The sequence below is a fragment of the Drosophila obscura genome, unplaced genomic scaffold, assembly GCF_018151105.1.
Source record: "Drosophila obscura isolate BZ-5 IFL unplaced genomic scaffold, ASM1815110v1 contig_4, whole genome shotgun sequence".
NCBI classification, from domain to species: Eukaryota; Metazoa; Arthropoda; class Insecta; order Diptera; family Drosophilidae; genus Drosophila; species Drosophila obscura.
Window position 1 is genome coordinate 1915825 of NW_024542828.1, and position 11174 is coordinate 1926998.

The 11174-nt window shown below is 43.0% G+C and overlaps 1 protein-coding gene across 1 annotated transcript; it reads left to right on the plus strand.

Moving 5' to 3' along the window:
* The first annotated feature begins 364 nt into the window (after positions 1 to 364).
* On the plus strand, positions 365 to 2046 carry LOC111068392 (serine/arginine-rich splicing factor 1B). Its single transcript, XM_022357842.2, has 4 exons — positions 365 to 631; positions 732 to 1101; positions 1161 to 1297; positions 1371 to 2046. The coding sequence occupies exons 1-4, from the start codon at positions 468 to 470 to the stop codon at positions 1477 to 1479; spliced, it is 780 nt and encodes a 259-aa protein (XP_022213534.1). The 5' UTR covers positions 365 to 467; the 3' UTR covers positions 1480 to 2046.
* The last annotated feature ends 9128 nt before the right edge of the window (positions 2047 to 11174 follow it).

Here is an 11174-nt window from a genome sequence, read left to right on the forward strand (position 1 = left end):
AAAACATCTCAATCTAAGAAAAATGCGATATTAATGTTTCAAAGCAGCGTGGAACAACAAATTTAACATCAATTAAGTCGTTGATATTTAGCAAATGTGTAGTTACAGTTTAAACCTTAGTTTATAAGTAATCTAATAAAAAAAAGAGTCGTTAGAGGTGACAAATCTTGTAGAAAATTGATTTATAAATTGTACAAAATTCTATGTTTAGTGCTGAGGGGGCTAACTAGCTAGTAATATTAAACCGAATATAAAATTTTGGGAATTTGGTTTTCATGGGTAATTTACGGTATATTTTGAAAATTAGAAGGTATATTTGGGTATGTTTCTGGGGGTCAGGCGGTATATTTTATCTAGAAATCCACGGTCACACTAAGTCGGCCATCTTAGTGATAAAAAAAAATTATTCTGAAAAAATCAGTCAAATTATTATTGCTAAGTTCTTCTCGTAAACAAATAATAGAAATATGGGTTCCCGCAACGAGTGTCGCATTTATGTTGGAAATCTGCCGCCAGATATCCGCACCAAGGACATCCAGGATCTTTTTCACAAATTCGGTAAAGTTACATTTGTGGACCTGAAAAATCGGCGTGGTCCGCCATTTGCTTTTGTCGAGTTCGAAGATGCGCGGTGAGTAATGAAAAACTGGTTACATTCAAATACACACAAAACCAAGAGCTAGCCCCCAAATAAAATTCTGCACCCTATTTGGCGCCAAAAAAAAAAACAGCGATGCTGACGATGCAGTAAAGGCCCGCGACGGCTATGACTACGATGGCTATCGCCTGCGCGTGGAGTTTCCGCGGGGCGGTGGCCCTGGGAGCTACCGTGGCAATCGCAACGACCGCAACAATGGGCGTGATGGTGGTCGCATGGGCGGACGTGGTCCCCCGGCCAAGCGGTCTCAGTACCGTGTAATGGTAACCGGGCTACCGCCCTCTGGCTCCTGGCAGGATCTGAAGGATCACATGCGCGAGGCTGGCGACGTCTGCTTTGCCGACACCTACAAAGACGGCTCTGGCGTGGTTGAGTTCCTGCGTCACGAGGACATGAAGTATGCCATAAAGAAGTTGGACGACTCGCGTTTCCGTTCACATGAGGTAAGTGGAATCGAGGAGGCAAGTTGAGGAAGAAGATGAACAATCAATTGTTTCCCCAGGGCGAGGTGGCCTACATTCGGGTGCGCGAGGATAGCGGCGAAAACGACCGCAGTGGCGGCAGTGGAGGAGGCGGCGGTGCTGGTGGTGGTGGCGGCGGCGGTGGAGGAGGTGGTGGTGGCCGTGACAGAAGTGACAGGTAATTGCGTGCAGAAGTGTGTGCCCTGGATGTTCCCTCGAGCTAATCGCTATTATGTATTCTCTGTTGACAGGTCTCGTTCGCGCTCATTCTCATCGAGACCGCGTCGTCGCGGCACTCCGACATACTCGCCGGTGCGCCGTCAATCCTATTCCAGGTCTCGCTCACGCTCTAACTATTAAACACTACCAATCATCATCCATTAAGCTATAATAATTCTTACGAGCCGGAAAAGCAAGATAAACTAAGTACTTCCTTTCAATCTTTAACCAACCAAGCAATCGATTCACATTGTAAATTGACTATCAAGCCACCGTGTTCCATTATTCAATCAATTGACTCAGTCAAACCGAAAGCACACATCAGTCAAGCGAAATTCGGATCATCAGAAATACAACACACCGCAAAACACTTGCTTTTCCCACAGTGCCACACGATTTGAGGCAGAGAAACTCTTTTAAAACTACACCTAACACCGAACCGAATGATTTGACCAAAACTTTTCGCAAAACTCAAATTGTAACTCAAGGAACTATTTTTTTGGCGAGCCTCCCTTGTTAAGCATTCCTTGTTTTATCGATTTTAATTGTCTTAAACTGGCGGCTTCTATTGGCCAACATTTTATTATTTGGCTGCAAAAACCAAGCATAATTTATTAGAATTTACCCTAACAAGAACAAAAGCAACAAACAAAAAAAAAAAACAAAACAAAAAAACATCGATTCCGAATAAATATGCCTGTAATGAGATAACGAAAATGAAACCAAAACAAGGAAAAACCAGAACACAAAACGCAATGTCGCGAACATTTGATCAACAAATTATTAATATTTAATTTTTATTTTCTTCTCTTCCCCATTTTACGCGTTTATGTTTGGAGTATAATGTGGAGGAGGATGAGGATTAATGGAGAAGGAGGAGGAAGGAAGGATATTTTGATGTTGATTTTGGATTTTGGAGTGGATTGTGGATAAATTTGGATTGAAATTAGTGGAGGCAGGACAATGGGACATAGATCTCTCTCTCTCTCTCTGTTCTCTCTAAATGAGTGTATCTATGAGATGGTATCAGGATTCGATTTGGATTATCAGGATTTGGATATTAGGATTGTTCTATGACCTTCGCTAGGACAACGTGGGATGCAGTTCCCCACGGCTAACTCGCTCCGTAACCTAATAACCTGATAAATGGAGGAGACGCAGAGACACTTTCCAATTGTTTCACAAATTGCTCTGGCAATTCGGGACGCAGCATGCGGAGTGCGGATGCCCCCACATTGTGTCTGTCTTTTCGATAATTGGATAATTAAAGGTCTTGTGTTGAGGGCAATGGATGTGTGGAGTGGAGGTGGAGGAGGAAGCACTTGGACAGGACTCGTGTCAAGGAATTTCGGATTCAGCAGTGACGCCTGCTTCAGCACACGTCTCACAATTGCGATTAGGATTTGTTTCGAGTTTCGCCCGGAACTGGACAAGTCCCTGCCCCCCCGAGTTGTTGTCGCCCTTTGTCGGATTTTGGGATTAAAGAGATCACAGAGACACATTCCAACTCGAACACACGCACAGACACACTCATTTCGTGGCCTTTGCGCCCTGCCCTCCATGTCGATATCGCTATCCATGTCAATCAGGAGTTGCTGTGCCACACTTGAACGTTGCTGGAAAGTGGCCGGCCGTGTGGTCCTTGGTCTGGTTTGATCTCAGCCTGCTCTCTGGTCTCTCTCTCTCGTCTTTCAGTGGTATGTTCGATTGCAAGATCTATTTTTTACATTTTTATTTTGAGTTTATATATTTTTTAATTGTACATCAAATAATTTTACCAATATCCTCCGTGTTCATTGGTGCCGTTGCCTCCCACACATGGCTGATAACTTTGGTCGCAAGCCAAAGGGTTTTAGTTCTCCATATTTTGACTAGCGAATCGAAAACCAAACCCCAAAATACCCCAAAAAATATAGCCTCTATAACCTTACATCATTTGCATGAACCTTCTATCTAGCCAAAAAAAATGTATTAATATTCACAAATAGACCTGAGAACACTCTTATTCCGAGTTCTCTGCATCACCCAAAAGCCCATAGTCTTAAACTATTTTTGAAATCTAATTAAATTTTCCAATAAATATACAGAAACTGGAACTGAAAGTGCAACTGTTTTTTTAAATTACCAAAGGGCAGGGTTTTGGGGATCATTCGTTTATCAGGTCAAACATTTTTTTATTTAAAAACATTACGAAATAATTTAAATTTAGGCGCCTTTTTGCTTCGCATCAATTTCGAATTTTCGAACTCGGCGAACCATGAAAGTTCTTTTGAACTACTTTTTTGTTTTTTGGAACCACTAACGAAAGAGAGGGAAATATGCTCACAAAAGCAGCGAAAAAATGAGCTCTTCTCTCTCAAAAACATGTCAGGACAGTGCTGCCAGAATTTCAGATTCGAAAACAATATATGCCGCCTTCAGAGTGTATCTCACAAATGTGTCTTCGTATTTTATAGCAACCGATCCAAACATATCAAAAGCGCAACGACTGAAGCTCGATACTATCATGATAGTCGCAAAACCGTCGATAGTAGAGACTAGCAGTAAAATATCGATACTATCGATAGTGCCCTCGATGGTTTGACACTTCTAATCACAAATGTATCTCGGGCGCGCAAAGGGGAACAACAGTAAAATAGGTGCCGAATTCTTCGGAAAAAGTCCGTTGATATATCCGCCAAAAACATCATATTGTTACATTTAAACAAAAAAAAAAAAAAATTTTAAATTCAATTCGACGGTTTAATCTGCTCGCGCGTCATCGTCTCCATGTGCCCCGAAGTGCGCCAAAAAACGCCAAGACAATATTGAATTTCAAAGCGGTGGCTGTTTAACAAAACAAATTGTGATTTTGTGAGTGCACGGCCCACGTTGAGCGGCATCCATAAATAATATACTCGTACCACCGAAAAGTGCATTGACAGCTGCTGGCTGCTGCTATTGACCAATATCTGAGAGCGCGGAGGAAGCATATCCGTGGGCCTCGACATTGTGGGATCGCTTTGGTCTCGTTTCTGTCTCTCCAAATTGAGTTGTGCCCTTGCGTTGGTGTTCCCTTTGGAGGCGGCCCCCCTTCCCATGCCTTATCAGCGACTCTTTCCCCTTCTCGTTTTTATTGAATCTCCCCGTTTGATTGGGCGATTTATCACATTTCGGTCTTCGGTTTTCTGTTTGCATTAGTCACACGCGCCGGCAGCGGCAGCAGCAGCAGCAGCAGCGGCAGCGGCAGCAGCTGTTAATCGATCGCGTTTTTATTGTCAATTACCAAGTTTATCATTTAATTTGAACAGTTTCAGCAACTATAAATAGAAGTGAAGTGTTGAAAAGGCGTAGACAGCTTACAATTTAAACTCATTCGTGATCCGCGCCTTTAAGTGTTTCTTTCGTGTTTCGTGTGTGTTTTATGTGTAAATTCCTTGAACAGCAAAAGGTAAGACAAGCTTCATATTACCGATATACAGATACCTACCATAAAGAATTGCTTGGATCGTTAAATTTGTCGATGGCCTCAGCAATTTTACACTTTCTGAACACTACCAACCACTAACCCTCACCAATTCATTGTTCTCCGAGCCGAGTGTATTTAAAAATTTTTTTTATTGATCATAACTTTAAATCAGCTTTTATGAGCTGTTCTAAACGATTCCTCCCCTCAAGCATTAACTATTTATATATTGCTGAATCTTTTTCTTTCTTTGTTTCACCACTTGAATTTTAAGCGAAAGTTATTCGCAGTGTGCACTGCAGTGGTAGGGTAATGTGACCCACTTAGGATCAACTCTGACACTTGGCTGCTTCCTAGGGTGCCTTCGGTAACGTAATTCGATATGTCAACCCAAAAGGTGTTGCTTCCTTGCGGCAAACAAATACATACATATGTACATATGTATGTACTACCTAAGCACACGGCCTACCTGGCGGCCTGCCATTCAAGGTCTCTCTCTCCCTCTTTGAGAGCGGCTTCTGTGCATCAGCCTGAGAGTAGTGTGTGTGGGCCTGTACATCTCTAATCGGAGGCCTGTCTGTCCATACGTTGTCCCCTCCTCAGTTCCGGCGTGTTAATCTTTTGTTAAGAAGAGATGCTTATCGCACCTACCGCTGGGCCGCTGGGCCAAACTGTTTGTCATTGCGACAGGTGCATTTGGCTGGGAAACAGAGTTTCCGTTGCATTGCAACAAGGCACTGCTGGGAACAGGGAACAGAGAACTGGTAAACCCTTTCAGCTCACAGAGCCAGAGCCAGATGTCAGAGTTCAGTTGTGCGAATGATTGACGTGGCAGCCGGCAACGGCAACGGCAACTCTGACCCCACTCAATGAGCCGCAGCGAGTACGCAATTTATGTTAATTGTTTGCTTGGCATCTACCCTTTCATTGGGTTGAGGCTACACCGGATAAATCACTGGGAAGCTTTGTCTTGCATAATGATTCCAAAGGTGCATTTCCATCGGAGCAACTATAGTGCTGAATAAATATCAATGGGAGTGACTTATGGGTTACTCTCCTTAAACCTCCATTGACATATATTTGCACTCCCTAAGAGCATCTTAACTTCGGTTTACTTTCCATCCTTCAGGTGCCTCTCCTTTCGTTTCGTTTCGCTTGTCGCTCTTCCCTGGGGTACGTAGCCGGCCAAGCATTTAATTAGACACTTTTTACTTTTCCCAGCGCAAGACGGAAACTTCTGTCCGCCAAGTCGGCGGTGTGGTGTGTAGTGGCGGCAACAAGTGAAGCCGCAGCCAAAGTCGAGCCGGGAGGCTGTCGCCGTCTAATTGTTTTGACTGTGGCAATTTCTCCTGGCCTTTTTTGGATTCTGGTGCGCCAGCAGCCGGGCAGCATCGGTTTGGGCCATGAACGGATAGAGATGGGGAAACTGGTTTTGTTTGCCGTCTCTCACAGCTCTCACAGCTATCCGAGAAGAATAATTCGGTCAGCAGCGGGCTAAGGCTCATCAGCCACTGCCTTTCATCCGAGAGAGAATGGTAAGGAGAGAGTGTGGGTGGGGGGTTGCCGTTGCCGTTGCCCCCAGACACTGACCAAAGAGAACGATCCGTTTTGGCCTTTTACCGTAATCAGGTTTCGGGTTTTCTCGTACGTCAACAGTCGAACAACCCAAATGAATGAATGAATGAATGGATGGGGTGGATGTAGTGAATGGTGGATGCCTGAATGAGCGATAGGCGGCTGGCCTGGCCTGGCTTGGCCAATCCATCAAACTGTCCTCGGAACTGGTTGACCAACACCATCACTCACCACTTAATGAGTGGCTGTGGCTGTGGCTCCGTCTCTGTCCGTCCGCCCATTTGCATCCGCCCCTCACTCATTCTGTTCAGATCCCCTCGATGTCGGAGTCATTAGCCACACAAACTATGCACATTCGAGTATGGTGATGGAACGCATAAAATACAGTCATAAAATCGCCCCAAGAGGCGGAGCACGCGCTTTGGAGCGCCGTTTAATTGCGCCGCGCGATCTGTGCGCCTCAATTTGCATTTTCCTTCGTGCTGGCTGGCACTTTGTGAATGAGGAAAACTGCACGTCTAATGGTGGTCCAGCTCCAGCTCCAGCTACACATCCAGCAGCTGGTTATGCATGTTATTCTAGAAACAAGTGTGAATTGCACACGCTTTGCACAACGACGCTTTCCACACTCGCTAATTAGTCTGAAATCAATTTCAATTTTCTGCCGCCCCATGCCCATTCCCATTCCCATTCCTGAAGGCAATTGATAAGAGAGGACCCTAGGGGGCAGATGAAGGCTATCTGGGGCTAATTGTGTGAATAGCAATTGAAATGTTATAGAAACAATTCAAAATAACGGCGCCAACTGGGGGTTAAAGATCTCATAACAGAGCGACAGCTGATCGGAGCGTGTTGAGGCTATTTTTATACAAATATATTTCCCATTACTTTATTCACCCGCCCAAGACGCCATTCTACTTGTTTAAAGTTCTTTTCTTTATATCGTTATATCCCCTATCCCCTATTTCATAGCTTTGGCGTATTTCTTGGACCAGAAACGCCTCGCACCGCCCTACGCATGTCCAGCCCCCGGGCAGCGTCTAAAAGCGCTAGCGCAAATCGCGCGAAACATAAAAAGGATTACGATGGGCTGGACCGGGCTCTGACAGGGGGTTGGTACTGGTAATTGTAAGCGGCTATTAAAATAATTTAACCCCGCCTCCTTTCGACCATAGAGCCAGGGTCTGGCCGGGAAAGGGAAAGGGAAAAAAGGCTTACGAGACGAGGTACTCGCCCCAAAGGGATTAACATAATTTTCGCTAATATTTTGAGCATAAGTCTCAGGGCAGCATAAATGCAATGCGCTTAGAAATATGAATAAAGGCGGCATTAACCTGAATGGTGGTTGCAGGGCCGCAGGATTGCAGGCATGCAGCAGAGCCATGATGAGCTGAGCGGCAGAAAACGCGCCAAAAAGCAGCGACGGCAAACGTTGCGGCGACTGCATTAAAGTGGAAAATCCTGTCTGACAACATTTAAACTAAAAAAGATAAATGTGTATATATATACATAGGTACGAGTATATATGTATGTATGTGTATGTGAACAGAAACCCATAGTAAATATGTAGAAAAAACCAACAACAACGACAGCAACAAAAAACAACACATAATAAGCGTGAAAAAGGCAAAATGAGAGCAAAACCTACCCAGGGAGTCCCATTCCGCAGTCTCAGTCCCTGTAAAAGAGTAACACTACGAGAACCACACCATGACAGAGCCAGAGCCCAAGCCAAAGCAGGATGAAGCCAGGCAATGCAAAGCTAGAAAACGAAACCAGATAGATTTCATACTCGTAGATGGGGATACCCTGCACTCCTCAGATTACAAAATTGCACCCGAAGAACTCTTCAAAGTACAAATAATATTTGTAGTAGGAAGACTGATTTTACCTCTAGTATCAATTTTCAGCATACATTTTCAGGATACACATATCCAATCTAATTGCAAATGATACATTGAAATGCTGCTGATGTGATCTGTACTTTGAATCCATTTATTGTTCCAGGATAGACTGCATCTTTGGGCTTCCACTGCCACTTGTGTGTCTTGTCCATTATACCCTTTGTAGGGATATAGCAAACAAATGTAGACAGCCAGACAAATTACAATGAAAACAAAACTAAATGATAAACAGTCACAGGGAGAGAGAGAGAGATAGAGTCGGATTGGTGGAGTAATAAATGGGCTCCCATGAGTAATTATAGTAGATGCGGGCAAATGGGTAATTACGAGAGGAAAATGTATAAAGTATTTCATTAATTTTCATTTTCTCCCCCAAAGAGAAGACGTATAATTTTGAATAAACCGAAAACATTCGATGAAGATGACTCAGTAAAATGGCAAATTGTTTGTCAGACAACATCATTTCCTAAACCTCATCAATAGTCTAATAGTACCTTTCCCCAAGGCTAAATCAGTGCTAAAATCCATCCCATCCCATCCCACACATATCTCTTTCTGTCTCTTTTCTCTCTCGCGAATAAACAAACAAACAAACAAACAAACAAACAACCGGCAATCAGAATCACATTCATAACATCAATACCACAAGTTCGTGCTTGTTTATCGTGGGGGAAAAGGCAAATTAACGAACGAAAACCTCATGTGGTTTTTCCCACAGCCAAACACAAACCCAAACGAAACTCAAAATCGAAAAACGAAAATCGTACGATCCACACACAAATCAAACATTCATAACGTATAATTGTGTGGGTAATTTTCAGTATTATTATGTTTCCATATGTGTGCCCTGAAATATTATCTAAGAAATCGTCTATGCAAATTGTACGCCCAAATCTGGATGTTGAGAGGCCAGAACTTATAGATTTCGCATCTCCGGCTAAATGATCTTGAAACCCGCTGAAAACCGAAACGATGATTAATGATGTACATCTCTGTATATTTTTTGAAATATTGAACAGCACACAGAATAGCGCGTGCCGCTGCTAAAAATCTGAATAATATTTCGAAGTGTTAATTGAAAATATTTCCAAGAATTGTGAGTGCTTTTTGCGGTTTTCAAAGTCAATTTGTAAGGCTGTCAACAAAATGTGAGTTCAATTTATCAGGTACGAGTAAATTCGTAAACTGGCTCAAGTGAAGCTGGCAAAATGGTTATAAATAAATCCACTATGGATGGGAAACCATTCGTTCGTATTAGCTTTAGTTGCTGTTTTCAATCAACTCCTAGTTCCCATAAACCGCTCTCAAAAACCACTCCATTTCCATGCGCATTGTGGCATTTCCGTTTCAAGTCAAACCAAAAATTCTTCAACCACACATTCCTCCAGCATTGACAAATTGAAATAAATATCTCATACACATTCTGGGACGTCAAGTCTTTGTTTCCTGTGGAATGATACATAACTATGGCCTTCGTTTTGTCAAAGTCATTCGCAGAAGGAGAGAGAATGGTAAAAGGTAAGAACTGAAATCGAACAAAACGTCTTTCGGGCAAGAAAATGTACGACAGTAAATGTCTTTTAGCCTACTTTCTTGCCCTACACATGTCAAATGACCCTCCCTGCCGCTCTCTCTCTCTCTCTGACATTTTTCATGGGCACACACACAAGACAAAGGATCCATAAATCCATAAAATAAATAGTTTGTTTGCCCAGAATTTCCAATCAATTGTGCAATTGTTGAATAATTAATTCGGTTACAATGCCAGTCGTGTCTCTGCAGCGGCAGGCTATCAATTAATAACTATTTTTTTACAAATGCATTACAGATGTAAGAAATGTTACTGCCATAAAGCACAATGAAATGGTTCTTAATTGTGATTTACATGCGCCATTTCCACTACATTACCATTTTCCATTTACCATTTTGCAGCTTCAATCAAAGCTTTGATATTGCTGGAGGCGTTTATGACTTTTTTGTTTGATGGCTTGTCGGTTTTTGTGTTATTTTTTGCATGCGATTTGAGCTATTTCTTTGTGTGTGCCATAAAAATGATTTTTTCATTTGATTTGTGACAGATTTATGGCCTGAACCGCGAATGGGTGATAATTGGCTATGTTATGGACAGATTATAGGGATTGGGTATGCAAAACATTCCATTCTATTAATATGTGGGTATACAAACATGAGATGATCTCTCTGCTTGGGTTATCTTTTATTGGGAAATGTTCTGTGGAAACATTTCTCACACTCACTCCCCGCATTCCATCCCTCCCTGCACACTCTCCATTCAATCGACAGCAATTGGTGCGTAACTTCCTCCTTCTCTCGAGCCCATTGAAGCGTTACGGAAAGCATTATTGCCATACGAATTGTTTTTCTGTTTGCCCTGTTCATCGGATATTGGGTATTGGCTCTCTCTATGAAATCACCATGCAACTACCTGTTCTCCCCCATGCCCCATGGCTGTACTATTTATAGGCAAATGCGCAGTATACGTATGCCCACGGCACAAGTCATCCCCAAAGTCATTCCGTGTTCCCGTTCCCACCCCCCCTGGAAGATCAATGACTTTGGTGGAGGGAGGGAGAGTGTGCGCTTATCAGCAAGTTCTGGTCTGTTGATAAAGAAGCGATGGCAAGTGACGAGCGGCACGATAAATAGAATGGACAGCAATCAATAATGAAGAGTTGGAAGACAGCAGTGCTCCCTCAGTCATTCCTCAGTCTGTCAGTCAGTCATTCAGGCAGTCCGTATGTCTGTCAGTCTGTGAGCGAGTGTCAGGGCTTGTGTCTGTTGTATTTACCTGCAATCAAAGCAGTTTATGTTTTACCTTTTTATTCTGTTTGTCAGTCTTGTATGTAAATACAAACAAGCACTTGAGGGAAGAGTATACAGCGCCAAGGTATATT